This window comes from Sprattus sprattus (assembly GCF_963457725.1).
Source record: "Sprattus sprattus genome assembly, chromosome: 4".
NCBI classification, from domain to species: Eukaryota; Metazoa; Chordata; class Actinopteri; order Clupeiformes; family Clupeidae; genus Sprattus; species Sprattus sprattus.
Genome location: NC_137923.1, coordinates 35,261,478 through 35,281,901, shown reverse-complemented (window position 1 = coordinate 35,281,901; position 20,424 = coordinate 35,261,478). Strand labels below are relative to the sequence as shown.

General features: G+C 41.9%; 2 protein-coding genes across 2 annotated transcripts; both read right to left on the bottom strand.

Moving 5' to 3' along the window:
• Positions 1-455: 455 nt before the first annotated feature.
• Positions 456-13,585, bottom strand: unc93b1 (unc-93 homolog B1, TLR signaling regulator). Its single transcript, XM_080837502.1, has 13 exons — positions 13,498-13,585; positions 12,851-13,010; positions 12,439-12,580; positions 12,060-12,213; positions 11,552-11,713; positions 6,627-6,756; positions 4,381-4,474; positions 4,145-4,269; positions 3,843-4,025; positions 2,439-2,736; positions 2,040-2,158; positions 1,753-1,875; positions 456-869 (listed from the first exon to the last, which is right to left on the bottom strand). The coding sequence occupies exons 2-13, from the start codon at positions 12,962-12,964 to the stop codon at positions 606-608; spliced, it is 1,908 nt and encodes a 635-aa protein (XP_080693628.1). The 5' UTR covers positions 12,965-13,010; positions 13,498-13,585; the 3' UTR covers positions 456-605.
• Positions 13,586-13,932: 347 nt separating this feature from the next.
• timm10 (translocase of inner mitochondrial membrane 10 homolog (yeast)) lies at positions 13,933-15,766 on the bottom strand. The gene is made up of 2 exons (XM_080837791.1): positions 15,561-15,766; positions 13,933-14,618 (listed from the first exon to the last, which is right to left on the bottom strand). Exons 1-2 carry the CDS (start codon positions 15,629-15,631, stop codon positions 14,432-14,434), a joined length of 258 nt encoding a protein of 85 aa, XP_080693917.1. The 5' UTR covers positions 15,632-15,766; the 3' UTR covers positions 13,933-14,431.
• Between the last annotated feature and the right edge of the window lie 4,658 nt (positions 15,767-20,424).

Genomic DNA, 20,424 nt, shown 5'->3' with positions numbered 1-20,424 from the left:
GCAAAAGTATTTTTTAAAAGGAAGCACAATTTCAAAACACACACAAAATGATGAAGTGCAACATGAATCACATGGCCACAAAGCCAACAGTAAAAAAGGTGCATGTGTTAAAAGTGAACACATTTCAGAAACTCAGTGAAAGAGGAACAGACTACTGAAGCATCTTGAGCAGCTTTCAAATATGAGAACACCTGCCATGATTAAATAAGACTTCTTCTTTTACACTTCCTGTTCTGAAGAAACACTTTCTTCACTTCTACTTTGCAAATTTCAAATGCACTTCTTCCTTTAAAGAGATTTTAGTTGACTGGGCCCATGCATCTTCCCCCCCCCCCTCTCCATTCCCAATGTGATGGTGGAAACCTTTAAACGTTAACTTAAGACCTACCTCTTTAATCTTGCCTATCACTCACTGTAATATTTATCAGTTTATTTATTTCTGGAAAATCTGTGTCTCTGTACAAGTGTTTGTAAACCCCCGCCATACTCGCATTGTGTCACCACCTGGTATGACATGCGCCGTACAAATAAAGTTTGATTGATATGATGAGGAAGGCATCAACCCTCAACTCCTCACATCCCTCTATTTTCACTTTTCTTTTCTGTCACATGCCTTGAGCGTACTCCTCTCTAGCCCCTGCCTGTTCGTAGGTGTCATCCCGTCGCCGATGACGACCACGTGGGCCCGGTGGGTGTTGGGAGACCAGTGATGCAGCATCCCCATCTGTTCCGGCGCCGGCCTCTCGTACCTCCTCTTCCTCAGTATCTCTGTCCTCTTCCTCATCGTCATGCTGCTGCTCCTCGTCCCCACTCTGGTCCAAGTCGGATTCGTCTGAGTTCTCCTCCTCCAGGTAGCGGTAGCCTTTCACCTGGTGGAGGGGTGAGGCGGGGAGTTCATCAGTCACATGACTGAACAACAACAGAGTCTCTCTACACCATGCTTCTCCGAGCTGTGTGCTCCTAGAGCTCCACTAGTAGAGCCAGGAGCTAGCGACACCAAGCCCATGGGTTTGTTACCCAGGGAGAACGTATACCCATAAAAATGCTGACTTGCAATGTACTATCAATAGCTTTGGCTCAAAGCATCTGCTAAATGAATAAATGTACATGTAGAACGTAGCCATTAGACACCATCATGGCAAACAGACCGGAGGCACTGCCTCCATTCCCTTCCCAGCACACAAACAGAAAATGATGGCACAAACCTCTCATTCCTGTGATAATACTGAAATCTATTGGGAGGATTGTTTGATATGTAATAAAATATTAAACACATACAAAATTATATTTTGCATCACTTGGCATCTGTGTGGGGGGCACACCTGCAAAAGAATCAATTTTCACTCTCAGCTAATGCCCTACATAGCTCATTATAATGTATTAGTCTATGTTGCCCTACATAGCTCATCACAATGTACTAGTCTATGCCTTTTTCAACCCCGAAGACCCAATAAAGTAAGCTGTCATTTAGCTTGACTCATGTTCAAGGAAGGTGCTACCTAGAAGCCATTTTAAAGCAGACTTTAAAATGAAAGAAAGGTGGTTCTTGAGTGTTATACAGGTATTTGAGATGACCAGTCTGTTTCAGCCCTGATCAAGCAGACGCACTACTGAGCCCAACAGAGAACCATTTGTAAGGGATAAAACTGAGCAAGGAAATAAAATAGAGACAAGACTAAATATAACCATCAAAAACAAGAGTGATAAAGCATTGATGCCCTGGGGGGCAGTGCTGGTGCTAAGCTCAAAGACCTTGTGCCGTGGCCGGGGGATCCGGGGCAGCCGGAAGGGCACCTTCTTGGCCAGCTGACGCTCCATTCGCCAGTAGCAAAACATGGCCACGAGCAGGGTGATGAGAAGGATGGCTAGCTTCGCCTGGGAAGGGACAGAGTGCAGAGGAGGAGATAAAGAAATTAAACACAGAGAGAGAGGGGTGTGGGTGGAGAAGAAAGTACTTTGGTAGATCAAAAACACGCACATGGCTGTAGTTTAAGTCAGATACACATCATGCACACAAGCACATAGAAATAGCCTCTCACTCGCATTGGCAGGTTCGACCACAGGTAGACTATGAAGATGGCTATAGCTTGACACCAGTGGTAGATGGTGAAGACAAAATCCAGCCTCTCTTTGTCCTCATAGAGCATCCCGAGCAAGACTGAATAAAAAGAGACAAGAACAGAGAGAAAAGATGGATGGTAAGACTAAATCAATATGTTGCACAAAGAACATCCTTTGAAAGAGTACCAAAAAGGGAAGTTTATTGTGAACCGATTCAGAATGATCAAACTGCCATTTCAAACCAGAAGGAATGTATAGACTATTTGGATGCAATTGCACAATGTCCTACTCAGACAGAATAATGTCTTTGTATGTACACTAGAAATAGAAATAAAAACAAACACTTGTAGATGTGAGCTCCTCTGCTTCTCACTCACTGCTGAGGCTGGTCTTGTTCAGTGCCGTGCCCAGTCCCCACAGGGCCATCAGCACCAGGAGCACGGCCAGCGGGTCAGACTCCTCCGTCTGCTTGATGGAGTCATTCAGCGGTTGGGGCGACCAACACATCAGCCCCACCATCACGCCCAGGTGGAGGACGGCTCCCCCCAGGAGCGTGAGGTGTCGGGGCAGCCGCAGCAGGCAGAGCGCCAGGGCGGAGCAGGCGGAGGAGGACAAGCCGTACACCATCACCAGCAGCCACACCTTCTTCAGGCCAACGGAGCACACCCCATATGACTGGAATCAGAGCCAGCACAGATGCAGAGCCATGGAGGAGAGACACAGCACGTGAGGAAGTGTTAATCAGTTGACATGAGTCTGCTACGACAGCTGCTTTAAATGAAATACACTTTCATCAGATGTGACCATAATGTGCTGCACAGCAAATAGCCTGGGCAGCCAGTGGGATTGACAGTTTTCATCTTGACTTCACATGACCATATACCATCAAAATGAATCTGAGGACAATATCAAAACTATAAAAACCAACTACTAAGTACAAAACATATATTAAAAATGGTAAAAACAAACATAATGTTGTTTGAAATATGATAATGTGTTTTGTAAGGTTTCATTTGTATTTGTTATATTTAAAAATGAAACCACAGAGAGGGGAGGAGAGGAAAGAGAGAATAGAGTGGTGAAGAGACATATGCCCACATGGAGTGTGAAACAAGGTTAGACATGACGGATATTAAAAAGGTGATGAGATGATTTTTTTTTTGCTGGTTTCCATGGAGGCAACGGCTAAAAACAGATTTCTGTCAACACATCAATGTACAACCATGAAACTGTGGTAAACAGATAGTATGCTTTAGGGGTGGGCCATATGTCATTGCTCCACATATAACAATCTCACTCTCATATTTTATATTTAAATGTTATTAAATGTTATATTTAAATGTTATTAAATGTTATTTAATATAATATAAAATATTTATATCCAATTATTAGTGGCCTCTTTTCCAAAAAATAGAAACCAATTTGGCAATTCATTGAAAGGTCATACATCAAATACACATGATGATAATATTTTTGGTCAATTCACTAAAGCAAATGATTTGTTGAGAATGCCTTCCGTGAACATCTCTACTTAGCTCATTCTATGAAGCAGTTGGTGCATCGGCAAGGGTTTAATAACTGTGTTCATGCAGCGTGTGTTTTAGCATCAAGATTTAGTTGCTTGTGGGCGATAACACGTTACTAATTGTACTCTCTGTCAGGTCTGCATTAGGACAATATCAACACCTTCGATTTTAGCCCGTCATGTAGAGCTTGATGTGCCTTCCCAGTGACACTTGCTAGGAGGCGTCAGTGTATTTGTGCCTCGTGAGAGTCCCTACCAGTATGATCCCGTTAATGGCGAAGAACACCTCGAACCCGGAGTAGAAGAAGAAGGGGATGAGCAGGCGGAGGCGGTAGTCTCGCAGGTGCTTGAAGGGCAGCTGGAAGATGTTGCCCCAGCCTATGCTCCGGAGGTCGATCTCCTCTGTGGGTCGGTAGGCAGCTCCACACAATGCCAGGAACTGAGATGTTTAAATAATAAACCACCTTTCAGTCAGCACAGAGATGCAATACCTAGGAAATCTATTTTTGCAACTAAAAAAATAAGGAGATCGAGAGAGAGAGAGAGACACATACTTACGATGATCATGGCCATGAATACTGCTCCCATTAGGACACTCTCCACCTCGATGAGCATCAGAGACCGGGGCAGACTGTGCAACACCGTCTTGTTCAATCCCGGGATGATGCCATGGCCATTTGCACCTGACAGATATTTTATTATTAAACATCCTTATTCAACACCCTCTCATGAAGGACATTTCATGTGAACAAACAGATATTGAAAGGAGAAGAAGAACAGTGCAGTAGGAGTACCACAGGTCTTCACGTTGTAGAGGATGTGTCTGGGCTCGTTCAGGTGCGTATTGAGGAAGAAGGCCATAGGAAACTCAGCAAAGACAAAGCAGAGCTAGACAAGGGAGAAAGAACCACATCACCCTTACAAAAATATATATATATATATATATATATATATATATATATATATATATGTATATACAGTACAGTGCAAAAGTTTTAGGCAGGTGTGAAAAAATGCTATGAACTAAGAATGCTTTGAAAAATGTAAACAATAAATGTTTATTTTGTATCCATTTACATGGTAAGACTGAGCACAGCAACAAGACACACAACGTAGTTATACTGCATCAGCAGGGTCTCTCCCAGACAAAGATTTCAAAGCAGACAGGGGTTTCAAAATGTGCAGTTCAAGCTCTTTTGAAGAAGATGTTGAGGATCGTAGACGCAGTGGTCAGCCAAGGAAACTTAATGCAGCTGATGAAAAACACATCAAGCTTATTTACCTTCGAAATCGGAAGATTTCAAGCAGGGCATCAGCTCAGAACTGGCAGAAACCAGTGGTACCCAGGTACAGACATTTACTGTCTGGGGAAGTCTGGCCAGAAGTGGTCTTCATGGAAGAGTTGCAGCCAAAAAGCTCTACCTCGACAAGGAAACTAGGCCAAGTGCCTGAACTAAGCACGAAAACATAGAAACTGGGGTGCAGAAACATGGCAGAAGGTGCTCTGGACTGATGAGTCAAAATTAGAAATATTTGGCTGTAGAAGAAGGCAGTTTGTTCGCCGAAGGGCTGGAGAGAGGTACAATAATGAGAGTCTGCAGGCAACAGTGAAGCATGGTAGAGGTTCCTTTCCAGTTTGGGGCTGCATTTCTGCAAGTGGAGTTGGAGATTTGGTCAGGATGAATGGTGTCTTCAATGCTGAGAAATACAGGCAGATACTAATCCATCATGCAATACCATCAGGGAGGCGTATGATTGGCAGCAAATGTATTCTGCAGCAGGAACATAACCCCAAACATACAGCCAATGTCATTAACAACTATCTTCAGCTTAAAGAAGAACAGAAAGTCCTGCAAGTGATGGTATGACCCCCACAGAGCCCTGATCTCTACATCATCGAGTCTGTCTGGATTTACATGAAGAGACAGAAGAATTTTAGGAAGCCTACATCCACAGAAGATCTGTGGTTAGTTCTCCAAGATGTTTGGAACAATTTACCAGCCGAGTTCCTTCAAAAACTGTGCGCCAGTGTATCTGGAAGAATTGATGCTATTTTGAAGGCAAAGGGTGGTTACACCAAATATTGATTTAATTTAGAATTTTCTTCTGTTCCTTCACTGCATTTTGTTAATTTATGAAGAATTGATGAAAACAAACTCCATTTTTGAAAGCATTCTTAGTTTACAGCATTTTTTCACACCTGCCTAAACTTTTGCACAGTACTGTATATATGCGATTTATGTGATCACACTGCTGCGTCTCTTACTGTACCATTTGCATTAAAACTGTATGTAATACGTGAACTCTATACAACTGTACCTGTGTTTAATTCCACGTTTGCACTATCCCAAGCTAACCGCAGGTATAAAATTAAACTTGGCAAATAGTCCTGAGATGGTAATGTTTTTGGAAATGAATTCCTACAGCTCCGCTTTCGATCTGCTGTGGTTAGCATATATGGACACTAACCATTCTGGTGTGAAATGACCTTGGAACCATATTAAAGACTTTACATGCTCAAAGATTGTACACTTTCAAGGCAGGCTCCCCTTTGACAAAGAAAATAAATTGTCCCCTGCCCCCACGGTGCAAAGACTGAGTTTCTCACATATTACACACAATTTAACCGTTAAAGCTATTGCTTAGCTTTTCTTCATTGTTTCTTCATTTGAACTGTAAAACATTTTCATCAGTCAGTTAACCTTAAATGTTTTATCTGTTCGATTTGATCAGAGCTCTTGTATAAAAAAAAATTGACTTCTCACTAGGTCAATCCACACAATGTTTAGGCACATGTCTCATGTCTGTAGTATTAATTACTAGGCTAACTGTCCCTTCTATATAGGCTAAACTGATTATTTTCACTGGTTAAAGGTTGCTGTTCTGTAAAAGCACTTCCATACAAAATGTGACCTTCAGTCCCTTCTGAAACTCTGTGCCCCCCTGGGACATTAGAGAAGTGAGCCTGATTCGAGAAAAATCAGGAAGTGATCTATGAGCACTTCACCGACGTATTAGAAGCCAACCAATGAGAGCTCACATGAAAGATGATGTAGAACACGGACTGGAAGATGACGATGTAGGGGGAAAAGGCCCCCTTGGGTGGCTTCTTCTGCTCCTGAACATGGGCTTCCTTATAGTTCGTGTACTCATAGTACTGCTGAGCCATCCTAAGAAGTACAGAGATTGAAGCAAGGAAAGATAGAGAGAGAGAGAGGGAGAGAGAGAGAGTAAGAGAGAATGGAAGACCACATCAGAATGTGTGTGAGATGGGTCACAGAGTATACGGCATCCAAAAAGGCCAGAGAGGTGCTATAAAGAGTTTAAAAAAACCTTAACACCGCGGCATCCAAAAAGGCCAGAGAGGCGCTCTAAAGAGTTTAAATAAACCTTAACACCACCGCACCCAAAAAGGCCAGGGAGGCTTGTTAGTTTTCTCTTCATATGATTGAGATGCAAGGACACGTACAATAGTCTAGCTAAACATGTGAAAACAATTACTTTGATTTAATTATAGCCTACTCATGGGCTACAGTCCTAAAATTCCTAACTGTAGGGAGCAGATGTAGAGCTAAATGTAGTAGTATAATGCTATTGTGTTAAGTATGAGTATAATGCTATTGTGTTAAGTATGAGCATAATGCTATTGTGTCAAGTATGAGTATAATGCTAAAGTGTAACGTATGAGTATAATGCTAAAGTGTTAAGTATGAGTATAATGCTAAAGTGCTAAGTATGAGTATAATGCTATTGTGTTAAGTATGAGTATAATGCAAAAGTGTTAAGTTTGAGTAAAATGCTATTGTGTTTAGTATGAGTATAATGCTATTGTGTTAAGTATGAGTATAATGCTAAAGTGAAACGTATGAGTATAATGCTAAAGTGCAACGTATGAGTATAATGCTAAAGTGTTAAGTATGAGTATAATGCTATTGTGTTAAGTATGAGTACAATGCTAAAGTGTTAAGTATGAGTATAATGCTAAAGTGTTAAGTATGAGTATAATGCTAAAGTGCTAAGTATGAGTATAATGCTGAAGTGTAAAGTATGAGTATAATGCTATTGTGTAAAGTATGAGTATAATGCTAAAGTGCTAAGTATGAGTATAATGCTATCTATCTATAAATCCAGGAATCTCTGTGTGTCTGTCTGTCTGTCTGTCTAGGGCGTATCTCCCTGACGGTAGTTCCGTTAGTTATGAGATTTTGCATGTAGCTTACGCATGTCATGAACCTGTGCATCCTTGATTTTGAAGATTTTTGAATTTATAGTTCGCGAGATATTTGTATTTTACCGTTTCCCATAGGAAACAATGGGTTATCGTTTCCCGTCCCGTCGGCACTATGGGTAGTGACGTCACAATCAAACAATATACGCGTAGTAACTATCCTGCCTTCACTCAAAGTTCAGAATACCGTTGGATAGAGGAAGTGAGGTCCGCATTCAAATTCTTCTTGGTGAACAGATACAGACTTTTGCTCAGGTAATCTTAAGACAGTGATTGATTTGATCTATTCGTTTATTTTTAAGCTTCTTTATATTAAGTTTCAAAGTAATGTAGCTTACGCATGTCATGAACCTGTGCATCCTTGATTTTGAAGATTTTTGAGTTCATAGTTCGCGAGATATTTGTATTTTACCGTTTGCCGTAGCCTACGGTGCAAACCCATGTCACCGTTGTAGCGGTGTAGTACTCCACTCTTGCGTTGAGATTTTGATTGGCACCCAGCCTTTTATTCACACACTCTGACAGGTTTAATGAACACAGAGCAAAGGCGATCACACACAGTATCTTCCGAATGACAGCCTCTCCCAGCCAGGGTAAATGCAGACTGAGGTTTATAATATCGCAATAATGAGAAAACAAAGTAAACGAATTACAACAGATACATCGGGACACTTTTTTGTGAATGATGTCATAGTCATAGAACAGTCGTCGTCATAGATGTTACCCCCTACGGGCACTGCACTAGTTGTGTTAAGTATGAGTATAATGCGATTGTGTTAAGTATGAGTATAATGCTATTGTGTTAAGTATGAGTATAATGCTATTGTGTTAAGTATGAGTATAATGCTATTGTGTTAAGCAGTGGCGGTCCGTGCATTTCACGACTAGGCCTTCAGCGATGTCCCACACGATGTTAAACTGAGTGAATCCACCGCCATGGCTCTCGAACCGTTATACAGAAAGGCAGTATAAGTGAGCATTGCATCACCTTAACATAGTCGAGTACAAAAGACTTTATTAATATTTCCGGAGCATTTAAAATCAATACACCCGTATTAACAATACATTAAGAGTAGTAAACTCTCAGTTAAATGATCGCTTGGATATTACTGTCACAACTTAAAAATAAAAGGCGATTTTCAGGGATTAGTCTACAAAGTTTTATTAAGTCCACCGAAAGTAGCCTATGTGAGCTTTAACAAGTTTGTCCACTAAACATCGCATTGTCCCACCTGCAAAGCAGTTTCATTAAACGCCCCATCCTCACGATATCCAGTTTTTCTTGAAAGTTCCGTCTTGAAAATGGCGTTGTAATTGTATCAAAAACTGGAATTATCAAGTTGGTGTAAACTAGTTTATTTGAGTTGGTTAATGTAATTATATTTAGTCTTACCAATTGAAACAACTAGCATAATAAGCATTGAAACCGATGTACGTCGTTTAGCCAGCTAAACTGAGCACTGAAGCACTGCACCGGTCTGCCTCAGTATCCAATCAAAGGACGTTTACGTGTCACGTTCAAAGCGAGGAAAGAAATCTTTCGGGCCTTCTAGAACATAGATATCTTAGATAAAGGCTAGATGGATTATGGCGGACTCTTGAATGTCCGCACAGGAGGCCATTTTGAGGACAGTATGCTTCCGGTAGGGATTAGTGGTACGTTAGGTAACGTCAGTGATCTTCACAATCGTTTACACTCTTATCTTGCGGAAATTTTGACGGATTTACAAATGACTTGATTTACAATCGTCATTACCTTGGTAATAATTCTGGATGCTTGAACATGCTGAAATGTGCAGCTTAATTGTGTATCACGGCTATTGTGTATCAGTCATTTTACATCAATTGGCGAGTAATTGTTCTTTCTTTTCAATATAACTTAAGTTGCACATAATAAAACTGAGGTTGCACATGATTTCCAATCGGGTTGGTTTGTTAAACATCTTACATAATGATTTCGACAGGAAATTGCTGACTTTATTTCCAATGAAGATGCCAGAATTTTGTGCAACCTGCTATTGAACACTACCTTGAAACGAGACCTGTCAGAGACCTGTCAATGTTATTTTCATATGAAAACCCATGTTTATAATTCTTCATAAGTATGTAGTGCCATAAGAAATATCTTACGTTTATAACAAACCAACCCGTTTGAAAATCGGTTGAAAATTGAGCAAGTTCTGGTTATTTAAAAAGTACCACTACCAACACAATGTTAAGGGGGAGTGAGCTATACTGTCCTCAAAATGGCCGAAATGTGCGGACATTCGACTCCGTCGGCCAGAAACGCAGGCAGGATATCTAGCCTTTATTATAGATATCTATGTTCTAGAAGGCCCAGTGTCGCCAACTCGAAATCTGATTGGTTGTCACAACTGTCTGTTTCAGTTCATTCAACTTAAATGAACTGAAACAGCCAGTTGTGATAACCAATCAGATGTACACGGGCCTTCAATGTGAATTCTGAAGGCCTCAGGGAAGATTTCTGTTCTCGGGGAAGATTTCTAGGAGCGTGGCAACACATGATAGCTGAAATATGATTGGATGAAAGCTCTAACATAAATTAACAACGCTGGGAGCTATGAAATGAAGATAATGGACTATGGGGAATAATTTAATACATATTTATGAAAAGAAAATATTAAAATTAAATGTATTTTATTACATTTATTTTCTGATGATGTTTAGGCCAGCAGAGAAGGCCTTGAAGGCCCTGACGGACCACCACTGGTGTTAAGTATGCGTATAATGCGATTGTGTTAAGTATGAGTATAATGCTATTGTGTTAAGTATGAGTATAATGCTATTGTGTTAAGTATGAGTATAATGCAAAAGTGTAAAGTTTGAGTATAATGTTAAAGTTTTAAGTATGAGTATAATGCTAAAGTGTTAAGTATGAGTATAATGCTAAAGTGTAAAGTATGAGTATAATGCTATTGTGCTAAGTATGAGTATAATGCTATTGTGTTTAGTATGAGTATAATGCTGCTGTGTTAAGTATGAGTATAATGCTATGGTGTTAAGTATAACAATCAATTCATCTGCAACCCCAGTTGAAAGCACACCTGCAAAAACAAAATCGTTTTATATCAAGTGATGGGCTATGCATTAATAGTTCTCATTAATGCTGAGAACTTTGCCTGCTACTTTTCTCACAGGCAAAGGAGTAAGTCATTGCAAACAACACAAGACGGTCCATAATGGAGGAAGTCCAGGGGGCTGTCAGTTCTGACCCTGGTGGCAGCTCAATGTCTACCCTTTATGTACATGGTAATGTTCTCATTGTTTTGACTTACTAATTAAAAAGAAAATGTAGTTCTCATGCCTATTTTGAGTACAGTTGAGGGGGATACTATTGAGGTGCTCAAGCAAGTAGAATCATGATACGATTTGTTTATTATATCGCACCCGCAATTTTCTTCACCAAATCGTGCACTGCTACCCACGCCTATTGATCACTTAGAGTCCACTGGGTCTGGTGAAGAAAGGAAGGAAGGAAGGAGAAGGATGATGCCTGGAGCAGGAGAGAGATCGACTGAGGCTCATTAACAAAAGGATGTGGGATGAGACAGACATATGTGTCAGAATCAGGAAACAAGTAAAAATATGAATTACTTTTCAGTCTCTACCTCACTTCTTTTAACCACAAATACAATAGAATTACTTTTCAGTCTCTACCACAAATGCAAATGCAATTTTAACCACAGATGCAATGCAATACAACATCTCCAGCTTACCTTGTGATGTAGTTTCCCAAAGAGGCCCAGAGAGGGACGATAGCGGCACCAATAGCAACTGCTGACGGCACCAGGGTGTAGTACCGCTCCCAGTAATTGGTCGAAACGAAAAGAGCATAGATGCCAGATGCCAAAAACATCATCCACTTGGTGCCCAGAAATCTGAAGAACGAAATTTAAGAACAAATGTAAGAATCGTGGTTTGCACGAACAGACTGGAAAGAAGGCCCAGTAAGGGGATGGATAAAGATGTGATGGCAGCTAGGTAGTGAGAAGACATTGATTCTGATGAGGCCGACTCAAGAGCACTGTTTCATGGACATTCCTCCTGGAGGCTTTTTGCTGTAATTTGTAGCTACACTGTATATCTATGCAACTTCACAAGCATCTTAAAACCCCCTCCCAAAAAATCCACCTAGCTCTTTGACCCCAGCAGAATCATCCCTGTACTAGCACTGAAGCAGGGTTATGAGAGGTGAGAGATGGTGGATGGATGAATTATGCACACCTGATGAGCACAGGGGTGTACAGCAGGCCAATGATAGGTGTGACATTAATACCCATGAGCATCTTGTTGTCAATGTCTTCCAGGCCTAGGGTGCCATACTTCACCTCTCTGTAGGTCTCGTCATAATGCAGAATCAACTGCATCTGCAACAGGCCTGGACAGCAGCAGAGTATGATTCAAATTACTCATCAGAGCAATGTTACCCAGTTGAACCCATTAAAAACATATCTAAAAATGTGAGATATGTCTAAAAAGAAACGTCAACACAAAAACATAAATATGTCGTATTCATCTCATACTGACTTATGCACCATTAGTACAGCATTCTCAAACATCTATATTAGAGTCAAACGTGAACAATGTGTATGTACATGCTCACCCAAATAAACACTGTAGACAATCATGCCAGCTACACTGGCTCCCACCACATTCTTCACCACACCCAGCCTCTTCCGCCTATAGTACTTCCTCTCTTCCTCTTCCTCGTCATAGTCTGGGTGAGGACCAAGGAATTCTTCCACCTGCGATTAAGAATAGATATATTCAGAATGTATCTCTCCATGATAGAATGGGAGAGCTGTATTTGCAAAATATACAACTAAACAAAAAAGCAAACTACAGGCAAGATCCAAAAAGTGCTAAAGGCCATCTTATTGGTCTATTAGAGGCGTAAGCGTGTCCATTAGAGGCACCATCGACCTCATGCAACTTCCAAAATATTTGAGTCATAAGACAACATAAGTAAGGCAAAACAAGTTGAATAAATGCTGCTTATCCTATTGAGACATCACCTGCTCTTGGATGTTGCCCCCAACTTCGTGTGCTGCGGGACCTTCCACATTTCCGTTGGCAGGTGCTCCAGGGACCTCAGCTTCGCGATATATATTATCTTCTGCGTCTGCCATCTAGTGGTTGTTTGTCAGAGTGCGCAGACCCAACTTTCTATTGGAACTGGGAAATTAATTACATATTACAACCTACATGAGTTCTATTTAGGGTGACCTGGGGGGTATTCCAAGTAGCCTAGTTTACAAGCCTGGTTTTACCACTTACTGTGAGTTAATTTATTACCCAGGTTTGTCACTAAACCACGTATTTGGACTGCCAATGGAAACACTGCCTAACCATATATCCTAAGCAGCAGGATAAAACAACGCACAACAGTCTGGTGACAGTCGCAACACAACCACAATATAAATATCCGTTAAAAACTGATGGTTTTTGGAATAATGTTTTCATCTCAATTAGGCACTCTTTAGGCTACCTCATTACACTAGACCACGCACATATAATGCGTCATCTCGGGGAAAAAAACTACTTGAAATAGCGTAGACCTCCTTTTCGATTAGCCTACACCTATTAAAAAAAACTACGCCCACTGGAACCAAATTACAAGGAGAAAATAAACCGATCTCACATTAATATTTGCATTACTCACCTTGGGGTCTGTTTGAAACGTCTTCGGCCAAAATGCGTGACGACTAACTCACCAAAGCAGGCCTGCACTGTAGCCCATAGGGTGTAACCTCCCAACTACGTGAAATGTTCACTATTGAAGAACATATATTTTCACACTGCTGCAGACACTATCCAAAATAAACCCCATGCAAAGGGAAACGAAACTTTCCTTTGATTCAGTTCCCCAAATGGACCTCGCCTCTTAAAGAGGCAGCACACTTTTTTCTCGTTGCACAGAGAACAATCTTCCAAACCATTCCACATAATCTATATTCTACAAACTATATAACTCGAATAAATAAATACATTTATACCAATCACACCTCGTTCTTCTTCAGGACAATATACAAACCATGCAATTTGTTCTGCAAAACCCAATGGCCCCATACATGACAACATGGTACAACGCATTGGCTACTGTACAATGACAACAATTTATTCAAGTCTTACAACAGAAGTTTTCAAAAATAGCATGAAAAGAGTAAAACTTTACACATTTGTACAGTGTCCTTATTATTATTTATAGCAATTAATAATTAACATAATAAAAACAGACAAGTAAACAAACCAATGCAAAAAAAAGTACAACCATCATCCACTAATCTTCCAATAACATACCCAAAAGTGGATTTGATCCCAATGCATCTAGCATTCACTGAAATACATTATCTGATGTGGTGAGGAGAAAAAAAACAACAGTAGCCATCCCCCATCTTTTCTTCCCTCTATTCAAAACTGTCTTTTTCATAACCTTAACAGAAAACATTGATAGAGTTAAACAAAACAAATACAAAACTTCAAACACACTCAAACCCCACCAACCATCCACCCTCTTGACTTCAGCTGATATTTTTATAGATCACTGCCACTTTCAAAGTTGTACCCCCAAATCAACATGTCCACTAATTGTTCTTCTATCCGGTAGTCTTGCTCATCATGGCCTCGTCCTGGACGGAGAGCTCGGTCAGCTTGCGCCCCAGCCGCTCATGCAGGTCCAGGTACTTGGCAACACAGCGGTCAAGGCACACAGCCTCACCCTTGGACAACTCTGCCTCCTTGTAGTGGGGGGGCACACACTTCCTGTGGCATGCGTTGGTCATTCTGCAACAGATTAAGTGCAAAAGAGGACTCTGTGATTGGAAGATTATAACTTGCATCGACAGGTAAGATACTAGGCAACCAACCACGGGGATTAAGTTGCAAGGAAAATATTTAGTGCACTCAAGCATACGTCAGTGTCCAATTGCATTAGATAGAAATAAAAATATTGTCTATAACGTTTACCGGTCTATAATTGCAGCCAACAACCTAAAATGAAGGCATTGTAAGTAGCTATACAGTCGTGTCTGCAGAGGGAGAATTAAGCTAAATAGCTCATCTATTTGGAGGTTTGCCACTTTGAGTTAATTTATCCAGGTTTGGGAATACCCCCCTGTAGATCTTAATCCTGCTACTGGAGCACCCTTAGTTTAATTAAAATACTGTTGATGATGACTGTTACAGTTCTGTTCAGCTGGTCATTATACTGCCACTGATGAGTATAAGTATGTCTACAGAACAGGACTAAGCTAATTTAACCTCTAGGATGGACCTAAAAAAATCATGAATGTTTCGATGGCAACACCATCCTCACTAAGAAATACACCCAACTAGTTACGTGCACAGCGGACACATATCTTTAAGGACTTTGATAGTAAAGAAGCTTCACACAAATGGCCCATGGTAATGCATTAACAACACAACGGAGTCTTTTGGGTGCTATGTGACTATTTCATAGTGCGCCCAAGTGTATAAGAGCGATTCATGACAGCAACTAGGTAGCTAGTTTAGCATAAGACCAGCTATTGGATCCAGCAAGTTGTCTTTTTTTTATCATACTGCTAATTAACACGTAATGTTTGCAATACGAAACGGCAGATATTTGTACATAGAATTCCTTAAAGAATTGAAGTCCAAACGTTAACTGCAGATCGAATGGCGCTTAGTCTTACATTGAATACATTTACTCTTGGCTAGCTTTCACATTGCTAACGCTGATATTACCGGTTGTACATATCTGCCATCATTTCCACTTCAAGCTCCGCCGCCAACTGTTGTGCTTTCATTGGGTCCATCTTTGCACATAGATGACTCTAATTTTACAGGGTAAAACAGCTGAATACTCTGTATGAGTTCGGCTTCGTAATGACTACCGACAGTCTAATTTAACCTTCACTTAGCGACCATGAAGAAATCACATGTGTACCTCCCCCCAGTACACGGGAAGCACTTCCGCTCTCAATAAGTGTCCGAATAGCAACTTCCGATCGCTGAATCGGATAAAAAAGATGCTTTACACCATATCAAAATAAATTGTAAATAATACTCAACTCAAAATGTTTTGTATGAACGGTGTTATTTATAAGGATTTAAGAATTATTTATATATTTATATTTTTTTATGAACTATCGGGGACGACTGGGATTTGCAAGTAGTTTTCCAAGGGATCTAGAAACGTCATGTATGCTGGACTGTAACCACAGACAAACTAGTTAAAATGTAAATCCTGACGATAAAAAAAGCAAATACATAAAGAAAGAAAAAACACAGAAAAATTGAATTAGACTAACCTGATGTATTGTTCAAGTCTAGGTTGGAGGACAGCGATGTTTAGAACTGAGTAAGAGGAGTTTAATCGATATCCACAGTAATGATATCAACCTCCTCATCCACCTCAACATCGGACGGTTCTCTGCCAACCAGTCCAGACTCAAACACAGGCAGGGCCACTGGGGAGCCACTCATCACATCCACATCTTCTTCCAGCTCTTGCTCCTCATGCTCATCTTCCTCCTCCTCACAACTTCCTGTTGAGCCCTCTGTCCACGTGTGAGCTTGTGATGCCTTTGACCCAGGTTTTGGACACATGGGCAGTGGTGGCGCCAGCTGGACGTTGGTGTCACCTTTGTTTGCAGGGTATGTAAGGGGCCTGTTGAGGTGCCCCTGCATCTGAGCTAGTGTTAGAAAGATAGATAGATAGATAGATAGATAGATAGATAGATAGATAGATAGATAGAGAGAGAGAGGATACAAAACATTAATATAATTACCACTAGATCAATGGAAGCTGTGATCACAACACCACAAATATTGACTGGTCAACTGTTATGCCCTATTAAAAGTTATAATAAATAAACAAAGTGTAAACTGAATTTCCTTTTTAAAAGCTTTATCAGTGTGACATACCCAATTCTGTTTAAAATGTATATTGTCTAACAAATATTCAATCAGTCAAGGAGATATAACAGTAAAGATGAATGAATACCACAGAAACTTCTGAAATACCTTCTTTTGTGTTTTGTTCTGTGGTTTTATCAGTCTTTGCAGTCTCTCCATTTTCTTTTTTTTCCAGACCTTCACTATTCCTTTCAGCTTCTGTAGATTTCCTATCCCCTTTCATGTCTCTTCTCCTTTTCAAACTTTCATTGCGTTCTAGGAGCTCTCTGAACCTCTTTAAAGTCTGTGAGGGCATGGGAGTACTGCTGTTGGTTTTCAGCTCAGGTGCTGAGGTTGGTTTCAGCTGCGAACGCCTTGGGAATGTGTTTCTTTGGACATTGTTGGCACTTGCACTTGGGTTCTTCTTCACAGCTCCCCAGCTCAAAGGGGCACTCTGTAACTCAGACTCCTTCTGGTTAAGGTCTGCCTGACCTTGTGACTTCACTTTGGCTGAGCTGCCCATATTTCCCTCTTGCCTGTTTTTTGACGAGGCCTGAGTCCACTGTTTGCTGCTAAGTGACTCTGAGGCCGGCTGTCTGCTGATGGAGCATGCTTCCCTTACTGCCGTTAGTGACACGCTTGGACTCAGGACTCCAGGGCGCAGCTTGGGCGGCCTCCCTCGTCTGCGCTTTGGAACCCCTAGACCTGACATGGACTGTACATCTGCTGATTTACCGTGGCCTTCACCTTGCTTTTTGGCAACGAGTGGTGGGGTTGATGTTTTCCGCCGCCTCCTTTCTGTGAAGATGCTGCTGGCCAAAATATTGGAATCAGTGTTCTGTAAGCCAATCCCAGAGGATGTCCCAGCAGATGTCTTTTGCCCGTTTTCCTCGACTGGATATTTTTGCTTCACCTCCATGCTCCTTAGACCTTTTCTTACGGATCTCTTCTTTGCATTTTCCATCTCTGGCTCTGCTATGGCTTTTTGACTCTCCAAACTCTGTTTTCTTGTAACTATAGACCTTAAACATAATTCCTCTTCCTTACTGGAAGATTTCTGCCTGGAAATGCTAGACCCATTTCCAGTTTCAGAGTCTGGAGTAGCACTGTATTGAGCATGCAGTGCTGTTTTATTTCTTCGAGTCCGCTGGATGACTGCTGGTTGCTTTTGTTTACATGTATCAGAAGGAGACTTGAGCAAAATAGAGTTTAGTGGGACTGGTTTGAGAGAGAGCCATGGAGGAATATTAACAGGAGCCTGGCTTTGTCTTTGACCTGATGATGCAGACTGGACCGTGGGTTGGTTAGGGAGACTTTGGGACCTAACAGTGCCTTCATCTTCGGACCGGAGTGGAGAGAGACAGCTGCGAAGCCGCATCTCATCTAAATTTGGCGGGCAGCGGTAGGTGGATGTGCCGTCTCCTTTTGACTGTGGCTCTGTGCTGATGGGCGTTGAGGAGGGAAGCTTTCTCCAAGAGTACCAATTATGGTGGGCAAGACTACCTTCGACAGTGGAGGAGTCAACATTCCAGCCTGGACTTCCACTGGACACACTGCTTGCATGTGTAACTTCACAGGATCTTGCTGATTTAACTTGTGTAAATTTACATGAGCTGCCATACCTAAGTTCTATATGATGTTGTGTGGACTGTGATCCTGGATGATGGGATGATGACTGCTCAGTGACAGACCCTACACCTTCAGACAATGAAGTGCCAAATTGGGACACCAGCATTAGGTCAGAGGCTACTGCTAGAGACAAACAGAGAGAGAGAGAGAGAGAGAGAGAGACACATGAACTGATGGATGAGTATGTGTGGTGTTAACAGCAAATGTTATCAAACACCTATGAATTATCACAGCTAATGATAAAAACATCTAAAATAGTGAACAACCTTACCTTTCTCCATTTGTCCAGATGAACTAGTTAAGGTATTCACCATGGATACTTCCGCGTCTCCCAACCAAGGAGTTGGATCTAATCCTGATGGGTCACCAGGGAGGTAGGGCAGTGGTCTCTGCTGGAGCCTGCTGGAACCTCTCTCTGTGGTTATGGGTAAGAAGATGTTGAGGTCCATCATAATGTCATCCAGAAGCCTATCCATCTGCTCATCGCATTCCTCTGGCTGGAAGTGGGCTGGGGTCTTGTTGTTGGCTGTCTGGGTGGGGGTACGGACAGTGGTTTGGACAAAATGGGGGGGGGGGGGATTGGGTGGATCAACTGGTACAGTGGAAATCAGTGAGGGACCAGTGTGTGAAATAAAGCTATTCTGCTTTGCTTCATTGGCAGGGGCATCCTGTGGGGTAAGAATGTGTAAACTGTAATTATTATGAATCCAATGTCAATTTTAAAATACAGCATCTGAGCAGCTGAATATGCCCTGGTTGTTTACAAGTAAACTACTCCACCAAAAGTGTTTCCAACTCCAAGTGAGACAGATAGTGGAGGTGGGAGTTGATTATTTGAAGTATCTCGATTCCTTATTTATTTTGAGAAATAACAGTGGCCCACAGTTTAAGCATACTCTGAGATGCCCACAGTAGCATACTCTGAGATGCAAGTGAAAATAAACAGCAGACCTCAAATGGTAACTTTAACTTCATTCTCATCAGCTCATACAATATATGTTAGTAAACATGTTGTTGAATTACCATATCATTCTGCCTCTCCTTCTGAGCTTGAGTGGTAACAGGACTCCTAGAGAGCCTGAGGACACATGTGCTCGTCTCCCTGCAGGTCCTGGAGCTGCTCTCTCCCACCATTAGGGCTGGGTCCTCCTCCGTTCTTTCAATCTTCCAGAGTGCATTCTTACACTTCCTTTTAAACTTAATTTTGAGTGCCTTGCTTCGCTCATCCAATGTGAAGCCCATGTCCTGACCGCGAACTTTTTCACTTTGACCTCTGCTGGTGTTGTCCTTTCCTCTTCCTCTTTCTCGGTCTCTTTTCTCAGTGTCTGGTGGAGTCATCCCTTTCTCCTTGTCCGTGGTGGTAATCAGCCCCTCACTCCTGCGCATCCTTGATGTGGGTCCTTCAGAAGAGCTGTTTTTTGGAACTTGTTCGCCTGATTCAAGCTCGGGCTCGGTGCCCACCTCCAAATGTGCATCAGCCCTCTCCTTGCCCACTTGCAAGGGGTACCCCTCACCGTCACCTGGGTGACCTGCTGCTGCTGCAGTTGAGAAAAAGCTGTCTGACAACATATCAAAGGAGGGGTTGAACGTGTTGGATGGATCTGTGACAGGAGAGTGTGGTTGTCTATCACACTGGATGGAGGGGGAGGACATCCGTGATACTTGGAGAGAAGCGAAGTTGTCATTGCTCAAAGGGGGATCACTGGCTGGTGTTAAAATGACAAATGTAGATGCGCCAGCGGTGGGTGAAACCTTAGGGGACTGGGTAATGGGCGAGGCCGTGCTCCCATGTCCACCTGACAATAGGGGAGGCCACATGCACTGATCTGAGGCCACACACACGTCTTGGTTCAAGGTCTGCGTGGCAGCATGCACTGTGGACTCTGCCTCAGTCTGGGTCGCTCTATCCATGCCCTTCGCTTCCACAGTTTGCACTCCAGAGCTGCTCTTTTCAATGCCCACCTGCACACCCCCTTCCAGCTCCAACTGCAACCCTCTGTCATTACTTCTCCACTGCCTGCTGTCCTCTTCAAAGGTGTGGATCAGGTGACTCATGCCTAACCGGATGAATGCAGCTTTGACC

Excerpts from the sequence above, each read along its gene's own strand:
- unc93b1 (XM_080837502.1), bottom strand. The coding sequence starts at position 12,964 with ATGGCAGACGCAGAAGATAATATATATCGCGAAGCTGAGGTCCCTGGA. Across the intron at positions 12,214-12,438 it reads TGTCTACAGTGTTTATTTGG|GCCTGTTGCAGATGCAGTTG; the intron begins GTGAGCATGTAC and ends GCTGCTGTCCAG. Across the intron at positions 4,270-4,380 it reads CTACAACGTGAAGACCTGTG|GTGCAAATGGCCATGGCATC; the intron begins GTACTCCTACTG and ends AATATCTGTCAG.
- timm10 (XM_080837791.1), bottom strand. The coding sequence starts at position 15,631 with ATGGACCCAATGAAAGCACAACAGTTGGCGGCGGAGCTTGAAGTGGAA. Across the intron at positions 14,619-15,560 it reads ATGGCAGATATGTACAACCG|AATGACCAACGCATGCCACA; the intron begins GTAATATCAGCG and ends AATCTGTTGCAG.